We start from the raw sequence: 16,326 nt of genomic DNA, 5'->3' as shown, positions 1-16,326 counted from the left end.
GAGAGCAGAACGTTAGAGACTATTGCAGTTGCCGTCCTGAGACTCTGGAGCAATTTACCCTCAGATATTCACACTGTTCCAGATGTCGCTCTTTTTAGGGCCAAACTGAAGACACATCTGTTCAGGCTCTTCAAAAAAAGTAAAAAAAAACAATCAACTGGAATTAGTTTAAACAAAGTCCAGTGGATTATTTTTTTAAAAACTTTTTTTGGAACGACTATAACCTGCATGACAGCGAATCTTCACCAGCGTCTGGATTTTAATACCCAGCAATGAGACACTTTTATTCCTTTGGATTTGACTGTTTTCTACTGAACATTGTGACTTTACGTATTTTATAAAGCACTTTGGGCACCTGCTGTCTGTATAATACATTAGGATTGATTGATAGTAAAGGGACAGTGACCCTATTATATATTAAAAGTCTCCTGGTGTATACTTTTATAATCAATTTATTTTTGAAGCATCCTATGAATTGTTTATGGAGCAATAAGAATAAATAGGAGGGGACCATTTATGTTTTTTTACTTTCACTGAATTAATAATAAACTGTATAAACAATGATGCCTAAACTCTGATTGTAAAGTGTATTCAGTCTGCACTCCTCTGCGTTCTCCCACTGACCTTGGTACCTGCCTCAGCTTACTCTGTCACTACCTGCACAGGCTTTTTCTGGCTCTGACTCTTATTATAATTGAGTGTCAGTGTTTGGCTCTGGGGCTGGAGCTGGCATGTCCTGCAGCTTTTTTTTTTCCCTTCTCAGAGAACAGATCCAGTCCATGCACACACTTGGCTGTCACTTCTCTTGGCGCTCACTTATCTAAATCTGGCTTCCTATGTGTGTCCACCTTTGACAGGACCTCCCTCGGCGCCACAGAACCTGGTCTACAACATCAACCAGACCACCGTTAATCTAGAGTGGAGCCCGCCGGCCGACGCTGGCGGGCGGAATGATGTCACCTACAGGGTGATATGCCGAAGCTGCCGCTGGGAGTCTGAGGAATGCGAACCATGCGGTCCGAACGTGGGATACTCTCCTGGACAGTCGGGATTAGTGGACACTTATGTAAGCGTCACGGACCTCCTCGCTCACGCCAACTACACCTTCGAGGTGGAAGCTGTCAACGGAGTGTCTGACCTGAGCCGGACGCAGAGGCTGTTTGCGGCGGTCAGCATCGCTACCGGTCAAGCAGGTGAGGCTGATAAACTGATGTTGCTGCTTCCTTTAGGGAAGATTCTTTGTGTCTCAGTTGTTTTGTATGAAAACACAGAAATATAAAAGCTGCTCCCTGCAGCCTGTGTAGAGTTTACAGAATGTGTGGCTGTGAGGAGCATGCACTTTGCTCCGGCTCACAGAGCATCACACATTCTCACCCTGACGGTTGACAGTTTCATTTTGAAACCCTCTCCTACACAAGCCCCCGTAATGATGCCCAATTAACATTAATGGGTGTAGCCTGATATGATCCATGATATTTCCTCCATGAATATTAACCAGATTAATTGAATGTGTGTGTCAGCACTGCAGCAGCAAACGTTATTAGCTTAGCAACGATGCAGACTGAGAGGAGTACCTAAAGACTGTGTGCTGCTTGGTCTCATGGGAGTTTGCTGTAATTAAAATGCTGTGTTTTGCAGTGACAGACTCTAAATCCCTTTTTATTCATTATTTCTATGGATCCGCTCAACGAGATTCCTCTTTCATGCTCGAGCATCCATGAAACACAGTTGGCCCAAAAGGCCATGCTCACATTGGCGGGATCAAAAGATGGCTGCAAATAGAGTATTAGAGCTCTTGCTGAATGTGCAAGTTCTATATGTGGATAACTATACCTGTCTTCTGCTCAGCATCAAGCCACATTTTCTTTAAACATTCAGTGTTTGTCATGTCAGTATTCTGAATATATATTTATTTAGAAGGCATTAGACAAATCTAGCCAATGAGCTGCATAAGCGTGTGAGCTATGATCCTGGAGAGGATGTATTGGATGTGGTTTGCGTCATGACAACCATATGCATGCTGGCATGTGGAGCTGCAGCGATGAGGCCAAGGGCGGCCCAATGTCAACTGGGGGATAAAGGGAAGACAATTAAACGGTTGTTCTCTCAGAGGCTGTCATCGTTAGCGCTGCATTGCAGACGGCACAGTTACCCGGATAAACAGCTGGAATATTAAGCCGGTGTGTTGTCTATTACTTTGAAATCATAGCTGTCTTTAATATGCCTTAAGAGCCATAGTGGATACAGGATGTAATCCCATCTTCATGTTAGGTGTAGGTGCCACCAATGTTGTTTCAGTTCATAGTTCAAAAGAAGGACTTCAAAGTTCAGTTAACACAGATTAAAATGAACCAGTTCATAGTTCACTTTTTCACAAACCTTTAAATGAACTACTTCCAGTTCCTTTGGTAAATGAAGCTCAGATCCTCCACAACAGAACCTCATATTTCACCCTTTAAATGCGTGATCATAATATATAGAAATAACTAAATTTCTATTCAGTTTATTTCTATAGCGCCAATTCACATCATGTCATCTCAAAGCACTTTCCAGTTCAAGCAGATCAAAGTTTTCTATCTAAGGAAAACCAGTTGATTGCATCGACTCATTGACTCTTCAGCAATCCCTCACACTAAGCATGCTTGTAGCGACAGTGGAGAGGAAAAACTCCCTTTGAACAGGAAGAAACCTCCAGCAGAACCAGGCTCAGTGTGAGCGGCCATCTGCTGAGGCCCACTGGGGTTCAAGGAGACAGAAGCAGACATAGAAAAAGAAGCATAGATACAAAAGGAAAATCCTGGATGCAGTCCAGGTATACAGATGTGCAGAGAATACACAAAACTTCAGAATCATACAGGAACATTCAGGTTCTGCTGAAAAGATCTGGATCCAAATGATTTCTTATGTTCCTCATTCAGTAGCAGATATTTCCCAACATAGCTCGGATGTTTTAACTCCATGTGTGCCTTTAAATTAGAAGTGGATGTGGCTGACGTATGAATATGTCTTTTTGTCCGGTAGTACAAGCAGATCCTTGTTCACAGTGTCCTTATGGTTTGCAACAACCTTTCAAAAATCTTTTGAATCTTTTAATGTAGATGGGAGGTTTCTTGGCCTAATTTATTATTTCTAGTTTCATGGAAAATAAAGCTACTTTCTTTAGCTTATGAGTCACAGAAGAGGCTGGAAGTGAAATAGTTTTCTTCAAGGCGTCTCTTCTGCCTGTGTCCTTGTGTTTCCCTGTTCAGCAGAACCAGCTGTCATCAGCGTGAGTTAATCTCGCCTTGCTTCAAAAAAGGTGACTGAAGAACAGATGAGTGTGGAATAGTAAATAATGTTTGAAGGAGAGCGTGTATTGTTGGTGGCAGTTTGACGTGATCCTGCTGTTTGGAGCTGCGGTACACATCGCAACCTCAACGCCAAGACGGTTGGAGCGCTGACAGCACAGCGTGATCAGGTTTTAACCTCAGAATGATGCCATGCTTCAGACTTTCACTGCAGTGGTTAGAAGCCCCGTAGATCTGCCCACTTACTTTCCTGGATATGGGCAGTGTGGCAAGTTCTTCTTCTGCTTCCATTTTTACCGTACAGGTAAAATCACACACAGAGTCAAATAGTTGATAGTCTTTTTGTTTTTGATNGGGCAGTGTGGCAAGTTCTTCTTCTGCTTCCATTTTTACCGTACAGGTAAAATCACACACAGAGTCAAATAGTTGATAGTCTTTTTGTTTTTGATTAAAAAAAAATAAAAATCTGGATAAGACAGTGGCCGTTTCTACGGCAGAGGATTAGGGCCACTCTATAAAAAAAAAGTTAGCTGATTTTTAAATTTTATTTCAGTTTAACATGGGAAAAAAGTCAGAATTCTGACTTTAATCTCAGAATTTTGACTTTTTTCTCAGAATTTTGACTTTAATCTCAGAATTCCCAATTTTTTCTCAGAATTCTCACTTTTCAGAATTTTGAGTCTCTCAGAATTCTGACGTTAATCTCAGAATTCTGATTTTTTTCTCAGAATTCTGACTTTAATCTCAGAATTCTGACTTTTCAGAATTTTGATTCTCTCAGAATTTTGACTTTAATCTCAGAATTCTGACTTTTTTCTCAGAATTCTGACAGCTAACAAACATGTTAGCATCAAGCCATAGCCACATATGTTTTAGAGAGTAGCTCCCTTGTTTTAAGGACCTTCTGCTCCTCCATTAATGAGGCGACCCGTCGGGCACGTAAAAAGTTGCCTAATTCCGTCATTTTCCACCAATTTGTTACTGGCCATCTCCAACAAATCTCATCTTTGTCAGTGAAGCTGAGTGCTCCCACATCTCTTCCTTCATGTTGCCCATCTACATTAAGATTCTAAATTCTGAGATTAAAGTCAGAATCTCAGAATTCTGACTTTATTCCCATATTAAACTGAAATAAAATTTAAAAATCAGTAAACTTTTTTTTTTTTTTTTCAGTGGCCCTTATCCTCTTCCGTATGTGTCTCAATATGTTACATAGTGCAACATCAGCCCTGGTACTGTTTCGGTTATTAAGAAGACGCAGAACGGACAAAGTCCCTAGATGGGGTTCTCGCCCCTCCCTCTTTACCCAGCATGCATCAGAGCAGACTTGTCTGTTCTCGAGATGGACAGCTGTCCCAGCATGCACTGCGGCAGCAGCAGCTTCCATTTAACTTAACAGTGGGTTAAGTTAAAANAAAAAAAGTTTGGATGTTGAAAGGACCGTGGCAGTCAGCGGATCCGAGGCTAACAGCACCCAGAGCTAATGGTCTAAAGTTAGCCCGGGCTGCTACAGGGAGGCTAACGTTAGCCCCTCTGTAGCAGCCGTCTCTCTGCATATCCGTCTGATGGCAGTTTTTTATATTCTTAGTTATTATTCTCCCACTGAATGAAAACACTAATCATTTACTATTAACAGCAGGAGGTTAAATGCAGCTCCAGACTAGCTGAGCATGTGGTGATGTCATCAGGACGCCTCTGTTCCAATTGCCCCATATTTATTCTACATGCTCCCTTTCCCCTAGAGTCCACACTTTCCTCTGTTCTTCTCAAGAACATACTTGGCGAGAACAGAAGTCTGTACTCACGTTCTTGTGAATTGAGAAACGGCTTGCATCAAGACGATGAGGGTTTGGGATAGTTTTTAAGCTGATGCTGTGGTTTACCAGTGGGAACAGGGTGTAGAGTAAATATCATTTCCTAAAAAATATATGGTGAGGATTAGATTTTTTTTTAAAGAAATTAGGCAATGATGCAATAATTATTATTTTTTTAATTCAAACTTAGGGCTTCACTAACGATTATTTTGCTAATCAATTAATCTGTCAAATATTATTTGTTTTTTATTAATCAATTAATACTCGGATAGCAAAATGTTCTTTAAAGGAGTATTTTTTATTTTTTTTATCAAACCAGGTGAAACTAAAACTTTTCCACTTCAGCAGAGGTGTAGCCAAAATATTTAAATATTGGTGGCCAGTGAATAACCAATATACACTGAGTGGTGGCCAAAAGTGGATAAGAGCCAGAACCTCAGAGTAAATCTACAGGAAGGAGCACAACATCCATATTTTCTAAATAAAGACAAAACTATACTTTCCTACAGCCTTTGCTAACAAATAGATGCATATATAGTTAAACATCCATGCTTTCTAAATTAAAGGTAGAGTGGACAAAATTTCTGGGGCAAACATCTTTTCCATTTTAATTACGTACCTACTTTCATCAAAAAAAATGTTCTGCATAATATTAATATTTACATGCACTAATATCTACATTAAATGGATTTTTAAATTATTATTAAAGTAATTATTTATCTATGATTTCACTAAAATGGCTTGAATAGACAGTTAATTTTCTCATTACCCCATATAACGAAAAATTTAGTTCTAAAAAGAGCATGAATACTGTATGTATCAACTTTAATGTTAGTATTTTGAAGTGCATTGTTAACCACAGCGGGTTAGTTGTCAAGCAGTTGTTAATATATAAAACAGTTTTAATGTTTTGAATATTCCCTTTGAGAGTATTACTGCTTCCATTTTAGGGGTGACCAATGATTGGCTAAGGGCAGCCATGGCCACCTCTGGCCCACCAATCTAACTCCGCCCCTGCACTTCAGGAGTTTTGGATACATAATATTGATAGAGAGAAAATGTGTTTTTAATCTTAAATGCAAAATGTGCACATATTGTTTTTTGTGCAAATGTTCTATAATTGCTGCCCAAGATGGGTCGCTCTGTCGGCTAAAGGCATATTTTAGTCTCTATTCCAGTTAACAATAATCGATTACTAAATTAGTTGATGATTATATCTGTAATAGATTAATCATGATGATTCCAATCAATTATTTCAGCCCTAATTCTACCCTTATTCTAAATACTTGAATAACAGAAGACTTTACTGACAGGAATATGTTAAAATAGAAATTTATTTTAGTATTTAATGTGTTTTATCTGTAGCATATGCTATTAAATGTTTTAATATTTTACACCAAGTCACAATCTGACCTGGAGGACTTTTTTACATTTTGAATATTAGGTGATTAAATAATTAATTTGATCAGTTTTAACTTATATAGGAGACAGAATTTGTGGTTTATAGCCTTTAACTGGGCCTTTTTTAGCTGACTGGCCATTTTGGGAACGTCCGACTACTTCAATCCTTTATGTCACGACCCGGCCTAATTACAAAACATTAACCTTTGGATGATGATTCTCATTATCATGAATGGCGAACTGGTCTTGTTTCTTGCTTAAGTAGAGTGGGTTTAACAGAACTGATTGATGCTGGATCAAAATAGCTGCTTTCCTGCTGAACTTTAAAATCATTGACCTTTGGTTCAACTGTTTATAAATTGGTTTAATCCTAAAATAGCGGGAGGGAAAACCCTAGCTTTTGCCACCACTTAATCTCAAATCCTGTTTTGGATTAGGGAAAACTATTAGACGCATTTCTATCAGAACATTGAAGATTCCCACAAAGATCGCTCTTTTAATGCAAGTATGGACCACTCATTACAGAAAGACTGCATTATTAAAGCTTTTTATGACTGATCATTCAGAATTGATCAACCTTTGCATGATGGGATGCTTGGGGCCCTTTGCACTGGAAGAATCTGTAAAGCATAGAATATTCTTCTGTCCCTTCTATCCCTACTTGCTGAGTGATAATCAGCATAAACTTACTCCAGCATTAGAAAGCAGTGAATGAATACAGATGGTAATGCATCTGATTAGGAATTCACACCTCTCCAAACTTTTGCGGGGAAATGTGTGAAGGGAAACTGGAGCTGCATCAGGTGCAGAGTGCTTATTGTTCCCAGAGACCTAATTACCTCTCTGTGCTGTTTTAAATGACTTTAAGTAGAGACTGCGCATTTGTAAGCCTGATTTCTCCAGCTCTGTCTGTTCAGCGGTTGAATGGTAATTCCCAGGGTTGAGGAGATGTTGCCGTTTCTACTGTCGCCTCGCGCTGGAAGTTAAGTGCATGTTTCAATCAGTGCTCCATTGTGAGTCCACAGAGCTGCAGAGCCAACCTCAGAGACCCTTGTTGTTCCTTGCTGCCTCAGCGCTCCTCAAGCACTCTTGTAAACAAGTCCCTTTGTTCTTCCTTAGGAGTGGTGAGTGGGCATTGCTCATAGAATTACCGTTAATATTTATTCAAGCCAGTGTTAAGGTCTGAGGCTAAAATATTACAATGGTGTGCAGCATTCAAAAAGAATGGAAAACATGGTTTATGGGGAAAACTCAAGGAGTTGTGTTTGTTTTGTTTTGCCAAGGGCACATATTGGGTTTAAGATAAATGAAGTAGAGAAAATCTGCAATAATTTGGTGTTCAGAAGAAGGTTAAGACAAGATTAAATAATTTATAAAAAAAGTTTCTTATATTTTGTATTAAAAACCAAACTGGTGATACTGGATGTGCTAACTGTGTCAGTATGTTAGATATAATATTGAATCCATTGTTAACCAGTGGACCCTAGTGGCTTAACGAGCCAATGTTAATGGGGTAAACTACATATGTGAACATTTTATGCCACAATACCCGGAATTCTTTTAGAAAATACATGTCTTTATTTGTGAAACTAGGGGATGCATGGTTGAACAGCTGATAGCAATGGTTCACTGCTAGTTGGCCTTGAGAGGAATTCAGCACTTCTGTTGTTCAGATTTCGTAGGAATCCGTTGTTACAATCTGACAATTTTATTTGAAGTTCCACTTCCTGCTTGAACATATCCTCATTTGAAGGCTTTTTTAAAATCTTTTACAGAAGAAGACAGCTGGAGTGCCCAAACCGATAGATCCCGGACTAACCCCCAAAATCTGTGCTGCCAAACTCAAATAGAAACACAACAATTTTTCAGCAATGTTTTTAATTATGTTTAAGGATTCTAAACTGAAAATAGAAATATAGTCTGTAGTTTGATTATAGAACAACTGAAAAAATATTAGTCAGAAACAGAGAAAATAAGTTAGGGTAATGGTAAAATGTATTTTTTTTATTAAACTAATTGTTTCCTGATGTTTTCTTATAATTTTATAACACTTTAGCTATTAGCTACACTTTTTATATTATTTTTATATGAATAAAAATTAATTTGAATAACGTTGAAAATTCACAAAAAAAATATATATATATATATATATGTAAAAAAAATATTGCAAAATGTCATCCTTCATTTGCTAACAGGGTAGGAGCCTTAATGATCCGTGTCTTCTCTATTAGCAGCACTGATAGCAGGCTGCTGCAAATAATCATTTTATAGAAGGAATGTTTTTTTTTTTTTCTTCTGGTCTTATTTTAGACAAAAAGTTAAGATTAAGTTTTGCTTCAGTTTTGTTCTGGTATGAGGTATCCTAACACCGGCAGGCAGCTACTTCAACAGATAAAGTGCTATTTAATGCATGAGAAACTTCTGCATGTTCAAAAGGAGCTGTTTCATCTAGGGTTGCCTAGAGCATTGTTTTATATCAGTTTTCCCAGATTTGTGAGCGAGCCGGCCAGACTCCTATTTGTTAGCAGCAGATTTTAAAGATGTAGGTTTTGATTTTTTTTTTCTCTTCCAGATATTTTAATGTAGTTCCTTCTTTGCTTCATTTGCTTGCACATTAGTTTGTGGATGCAGGATGATGCCCCAAGTAAAAAAAAAAAACAGCTTAAAGCTTTAAAGAGCACAGCAGGCCATTCTCTTTGGTTCAATCTATCTGTGCAGAATGAGGAACAAGGACACAGCAGAGTGTAAGCTAAGCATTCGCCTTTGATCTGAGGAGCTTTCCTGCCTTTGCATTCCGCTACTGTTTCCATTTATTTTAGCTATCTCCGCTCCTCTTTTTCCTCCAGCAGCTCAGCGTCTGCCCTTTAGAGAGAACCTCAGCAGTTTTCTGCATGGTCTGATATTTAAGAGCAATTATCTTTCAGAAACAAAGAAGTGATAATTGATACTCAGCTCCTCACCAGTAACCTATATGTCCTCTTTATTGACACTTAATCATCACTTAATGGATATTGTTCTGTGCATTTGTGAAAGTAACGCTCGGGGAACAATAACAGCATTGATTTATCCCCGTTTGTGTTCTAATCTTCCATGGTGGCCCTAAACAGAAGAATTGATTGATTCTGAGGAGTCCCTGCTGACCTGTGCCAGCCAGTGTAATTTTCTAGTTAAGCGGATCCTCCTTTGTAGCATTTGTCCCTGGTTTTACGTTACCTGGGAGCCCATTCTTTTCACCTCCCCCAAACCCTCTGCCCCGCCCTCCCCCGCGTACTCGTGGTAATTTGATGAGAGCTGGGCAAAGCAGTAAGAACCAACAGCTGCAATAAAACTGCGGTGGTCTCAGAGCGGCGGCTCGGAGCACTTAACCTGTAGCTTTTCTGTAAATGGCTCCTGATTTGTCTGTCACCCAATCCGTCAGCAATGAATAATTTTCATGGAAGGTGCACTTTAATTACTTTCCCATTTAAATGGCATTATCGTGGCCTATCTAGGTAATTAATCTCACCAAGTATCCTGTTTCAACCTTTTATTGCTGGCAGACGAGCTCGCTAAATCCCCCCGAATCTGCTGTGCTTGAATGAGTCCTCCCTCACAGAAGCTGGCATTGCGTCCTTTCCTTTCATTCGCTCCCCGTCGCCGGCGTTGGACACCCCTTTCTTTTGGTGCAGGAAGCCTGTCAAAGCGACCGGCTGTTTCAGCGCCTTGGAAAGAACTCAGGCAGAGACATTCATGCTGGGTAACAGACAAGAACAGACCTCAGCCTGTATGGGTTTAGCAGACTGATACAGAAGCTTCAGATATTGTGTCCTGATACTTTTTCTACTCTTAAACAAAAATAGCCCATCATTGCAGTATAGTTTGGGTCCAGAATGCCTCTTTCAGTTGCTGAAGGAGCTTAGAAGTCAAGCAGCTAACTGTTTCTGCCAGTATATGTATCCATAGATGCCTTATGGTGCTGTCTAAGTGCCCTGGGCAACATTTAGACCATTTACTGTAGATTTTGTGTCTAAAGCCATCTGTTTGGGACGCCCCCTTCATGTTTAACGAGTGTACTGCACCTCATTTTCATTCAGTATTATTTATTTTTCCGGTTATATTATGAAAAAATCCCATAAAACATTGAAAACGCTGACATCTGAAATAGTTTATTAGTATGTTTTTTCAACTTTCTATCAACTGTAAGGTTAGCAATTAATCAGATTTGCATTTAGTACATTTATTTAGCGTGTAGCCCAGCCCTGTTTGACACATTTTTCAAACAGCAGATGTCGGTGGACATAAGGCTCTATTACAGGGGTTGTTTTTCCTTTAAATAGATCCTCCTTTGTGGCATTAAAATTAGATTACAGAGATGTGAAAGTTTTCTGTTTTCTCCTTTGCATTTTTTTATTATTTTTTTTGAATAAAGTGAGTTTAGTTCTATTGTTTTTTTGGGAGAATGTTTGAGTTGGCTCAAGATTTTATTTTTTCTATTTTTGTTCCACACACAAAAAAAAAACACCTTTCATTTTCTCAGGTAAATCTACAAAATTATTTCGAAGATGAAAAATTAAGGATTGATTCACATTGGTCCAGCAATGATTGCCTAATAAAGAATGATAATAAACACATCAAATACTACAACCTGTGCTTTAAAGATCGCTGGCCTGATTTCATAATACATAGGAGTCCATTTTAGGGCTCAGGGCCAAAAAACATTTATCTCTTATTTATTCCAACCAAATCTAGTTTATTAATATATTTTTCTCCTTTAACTTTCATAATGAAAATGAGGTATATTGCATTGAAAAATTGGCTTAAAGTCACCCACCCAGAAGGGTAATTTGAAGGGTAACGTGCTTGTAAAATAGTTGTGTTTTCTATAGCGCCAATTCACAACACATGTCATCTCAAGGCACTTTCCAGTTCACCAGATCATCCAGTCAGATTGATTCAAAGTTTTCTATCTAAGGAAAACCAGTTGATTGCATCGACTCATTGACTCTTCAGCAATCCCTCACACTAAGCATGCTTGTAGCGACAGTGGAGAGGAAAAACTCCCTTTGAACAGGAAGAAACCTCCAGCAGAACCAGACAACTAACAATGAAACATTTGCAGCTTTTGGTATCACACAGAGTTTGATTATTAGTCATAATTACACATCTATGAACAAACACTGATAAACCGAAGTCAAATGGTTGTACGGAAGTCCAAGAAGTGATTTAGTTCTATAGAAAAATCCAGATTTTCCAAAAATGAAATAATAAACTAAACAATGCATTAACCAATTTTATCGATTAATCACACAACCCTAATCGGTTCAGATTCCAAAATGAACTGTACTCCCAGAAGAGAAACCCACTCTAGCATTGGGTTATTTCTTTACCTATGGAACACCAGATATTCAAACCTAGTTGTTTTACCATGTTATTTTTTGGACCAACATGTCTGAAAAGCAGGGAAAACTTTGTAAAAAGTGTTTTATTTTGACTTAGATTTATACAGAGAGAAACAGAAGTTCTTGTATACTTTATTAAATATTTCAGCTCTTAGTTATTCAGAAATATCTTTAAACAAGAACATGAATGAGGAGCAATGATGCTTTCCAAGAACGTTAGACTTGATAGGGCTGGTTTTTATGGAGGACCTGACCAGTTAGCATATTTTGACCCCTGATTGTGGCTAATTCAGTGAATGGCAGCACGGAACTAAATCTTTAGATTCTTCTTGCAGGATGTGCTCTTCTTTTATTTATGTTCTTCTGTCTATGTTGTCTCTGGTCTAACATTTTCATGTGAAAGCACAAACAAAGCAGACGATTAGCAGGACTGCCTCATCCCTAAAACTGCGACTTTTGGTTGATATCTTTAACTTGCAGCTTTTTTGGCCCTCCTTACAATAATGTTACCATAGAAAGTAACTTTTACATTTTGGAGAAGGCTGATAAATATCCCTGCACGGCATACTGCACAGCTGTAGTCAAGTCTCAAAACTAAATGGTGCATAAAGTCGTGGTAAAAAACGAAAACATTCTTTTCTAAAACAAATGTAGAAATGCCTCCAGCAACAAAGTCATTATTCCAGCAAAGCAGACAAAAAGCCAAACTGTGGGAAAAAAGGAAAAACCAACACATCATCATAATATGAAGAAGAAAGAATAAAGATGTGGACTTCAAAAGGTACAAGCCTGGATTCCATCAGATGTGGTTCTATAACATCTCATCATCTGTGACGTGGATTTCTCCTCTCCTTGGCACTCAGGCTTACCGCAGTGAGAGCCTTTCAGAAACGGGGCATTATGTCTGCCCGGGTGCAAGCAGTTCACCAGGACACAGCAGGAATTCTGAAGTCTTTGCAAAATGGCATCTCAGAACAAAGAAAATAACTAAATGCTTCTAGCACATAGTGCAGGAAATTAAAAATGATAAAAAACTGTTGGTGTTTTTGACAGTGAAGAATAACCGGAGGTCATTTTGAATAAATGCTTCAGAAAACGTAATCATGCATTTTTCAAACCTTAAAACACCTAAAGTGAATAAATAAAGTGTCCTGAATCTAAAGTTGAAGGACTTCTTCCACTGCTTCATACCTATAGAGCTTTGGTTTCATTAATATTCAAGTATTCTGTTCTTTGTTATGTTCCAGCTTTCATGTATGCTTGGCACAAATTCCACATTTTCTTGTAAGGCTGCAAATTAGTGCAATATTAGCTTTTAATGAGGCAGTGATAGGCCTGTCACAATCAACACGAAATCAATTAATCGCATGTTAATGATCACATAAATGAGAAGAATAATTTATGTTTGAATACTTGTTGGTTTTCCTTGTGTCTCCCTCTCTGTCTGCTAAACACTCCGGATCACATAAGGTTTCACTCTCGTGCATCAGCCTGCACTCCACCCTCCCCTTTTTGTTTTCCTAGCACAGAGAGTGTAGCATGAGAACCTTGTGATTGAAGAATAGCAAAGCGGAGAAATGCTAGTTGAGGTTTGGTTTTTAACACATAACGTGACAGCTGCAGTGTGGGAGCACTTTGGATTCAAACCATATGGCAATATTATCATTTATCACAATCATTTCTGGAACATTTTATCATCCAGCGCAATTTATTATCATGACAGGCCTAAGCAGTGATTTTAAACAGGTAGGGTTGAACAGTATTGAGGTTTGGTTCATTTAAATTTAATGAAATTTTAAGTTACACAACCTTTGATGAAATCTCAAGGTGTGCAACATTGCAGTTTCATGCTACCAAATAATTCCCCCTTAATGTGTAATGTGTAAATCCCTTTATTTTCTCACAATGGGGAAATTCACTCTCTGCATTTGATAAATCCCATTGGGGAGCAATGGGCTGCCATTGTGCCCAGTAACCCAGGCAGTGCAGGCTGTGGGGATTGAACTGGGTACTTGCAACCTTCTCAGAGAATAAGCGTACTGCTCTAACCACTAGGCCAACACTCCCCACAATCCCCATCAATATAGGTAATATTTGGAAGCAATTCTAACAACCACCCTGGAGGGACGATGCTTCACGGATCATAGATGTTTTATGAACCGAGAGGCGGACCTGATAAATTAGCCAGAACAAGGAAGCAGGTTTAAAGGTTTTTTGAACCGCAGAAAATATTCAGGAACAAACACTGGAACCACTTTATCAAACAGTGTAAAACACTGATGCACAGATTCACAGAACAGACTGGGTCAGGCAAACACGAAATACTGGACCGTTTACTCACACAATGGCTTTCAATAATCTGGCAGCAACACAATCCAGCTTCAGTGGGCGACAGTGGCTGCCCCAGGCAGCTGTGGCTCACTGAATGGGTGAATGAATGTAGTGTAAAGCGCTTTGGTCAAGTCTCCTAACTTGAAAAAAGACGCTATATAAGTACAGGCCATTTACCATTCACACATATCACATCACGTGTTCACCCCATCATCCGCCACAAAAAGTTCCTGTACTGCAGTCCTTACTCTCTCTGTGTCTCTGACTTGCTTAACGGCACATTTGGGTTTTAGAAATTGACGCATCTTGCTCTGTCATCAGTCACAAACAGACTATCTGTATATCTGATGGATAATGGGAGGAGCTATGCATCATGCTGTGCTGAAACATTACAGCTAGGAATTACCACAATGTCTAGAAAAGCTTCTATTCCTTCTTACAACATGGAGGAAGCTTAGATGAAGGAGTCTATGTAAATAAGGGGACAGGGAGAGGCAGGTGTATATAAGGAGGATCACAGGTGCATCAGACTCCCTCTAATTAGTAGCGGCAGGTGTTATTGGTAGGGATACGAGGAGAGGGCGCTGAGCATCCAGAACAGAACAGGCATTCAGGAAGGATCAAAACAAATTCCCACAACACAAGAATGACAGGGCAGATGCATTACAGGATGCAGAAGTCTTTCACACTATTCTGTATCTGTCCTTTCAGTTTTAGGAGCATGGCAACACTCAAAGCTGTAGGGAATACCTTGCTTTGTGTATGCAACTTTAGCATGCACATCCTGATTTCTGGTTCAGGCTCTCACAATACGTTGAAGGTATCTGACTTATTGATAAAGGCTTTTCCAGGTGTAGACCTATTTTCCCTGTATCATATATACACTCTTCTATATATTCAGTGTAGCTACAGTGAAATATTGCAGCAATGACCCAATAATAATGCAACACGATGGGAATACTTACTCACGTCGGCATGCAGGAAGCTTGAAACCGATGATAGCTGATCTTATGTCAGATTCAGTCACATTAAAGCTCCATGAGCCTGGTTCTGCTGGAGGTTTATTTCAGTTAAAGCAGATTTTTCCTCTCTACAGTTGCTGTATGCATGTCCATTATAAGTGGATGGCTATAAAGCCAATGTCTCAATGCAATCTGTTGAGTTTCCTTAAATAGAAAATAATTGAACCAACCTGCATGGATTAATTGATGGAGTCTTTAAAGGGCTTTGAGCTGACATATGTTGTAAATTAGTGCTTAATGATTTTGAATTAAGTTAAAGACGTGTGACAGTTGCTGTTGTCTCTGGTGTCAGAGAAAGCAATGAGGTCATAATAATGATAAACAAGATAAAACAATAGCAGAATATGGGAGTTAAATACAATGAATGCAAAATGCAGTTTATCTTTTGTGTTTTTGGATTTCGTCTGAAGCTGGTTAGCGTAAACTGCTTGAATCTGTCTGGTCTGTTCTGAGCTGAAGCACAAAATAAGTATTTTTAAGAAACCTTCCTGATAAGGTCATGGTGGACCTGATGGCAACAGCTGCTCAAAAACCCACATTACTGCATTTGACATTTTCTCCTATTCTTGTCAACTTAAAGCAGAGAAACAATGTTAATAAGATGTCAAATTCCATATGTGGATTCACATTTTCTTGCTTCATTGTTTTACCGTTTTTTTGTATATATATATATTTATAATTCTGGTTGTATACAAATTAGGGTTGTTATCATACCAACATTTGAGCAGGAAAACATTCATGGCTTAATACAATTCTCTAAACTGCTAACGGAAAGCTCTGCTTCTACACCTTGAAGCTTTCTCTTTCAGGTTCTTTTTCCTGAAAAGAGATCACTCAGGGCTAACTATTTAAATAACACTTCATAACTTAAATGTATTAAATAACCAGGAGACATGACAACAGGTTCTGATAGAAATTATAATCTTACTCAGATCAGAGAAATTGCTTAGAGTTACAGAAAGCAGCTGCTTACCACCGGGCTCACTTCTCAGGAAGTGGCCTTGCTTAAGAGTTAAAGAATAATTTTATACAAGTCCACATCATTTTATTCAATTCAATTCAGTTTATTTCTATAGCACCAATTCACAACACA

General features: G+C 38.8%; 1 protein-coding gene across 4 annotated transcripts in view; it reads left to right on the top strand.

The window, feature by feature from the left end:
• Positions 1–16,326, top strand: part of epha7 (EPH receptor A7) — a 162,918-nt gene that overhangs the window by 55,920 nt on the left and 90,672 nt on the right. For all 4 annotated transcript variants that reach the window (XM_015372951.1, XM_015372950.1, XM_015372949.1 and 1 more), the window contains exon 5: positions 858–1,193. In XM_015372951.1, the coding sequence (XP_015228437.1) occupies positions 858–1,193 (336 nt within the window). The remainder of the gene's footprint in view (positions 1–857; positions 1,194–16,326) is intronic.

Source organism: Cyprinodon variegatus, unplaced genomic scaffold (genome assembly GCF_000732505.1).
Source record: "Cyprinodon variegatus isolate N-32 unplaced genomic scaffold, C_variegatus-1.0 Scaffold78, whole genome shotgun sequence".
Taxonomy (NCBI): Eukaryota; Metazoa; Chordata; class Actinopteri; order Cyprinodontiformes; family Cyprinodontidae; genus Cyprinodon; species Cyprinodon variegatus.
This window is presented reverse-complemented; position numbering and strand designations above follow the sequence as displayed.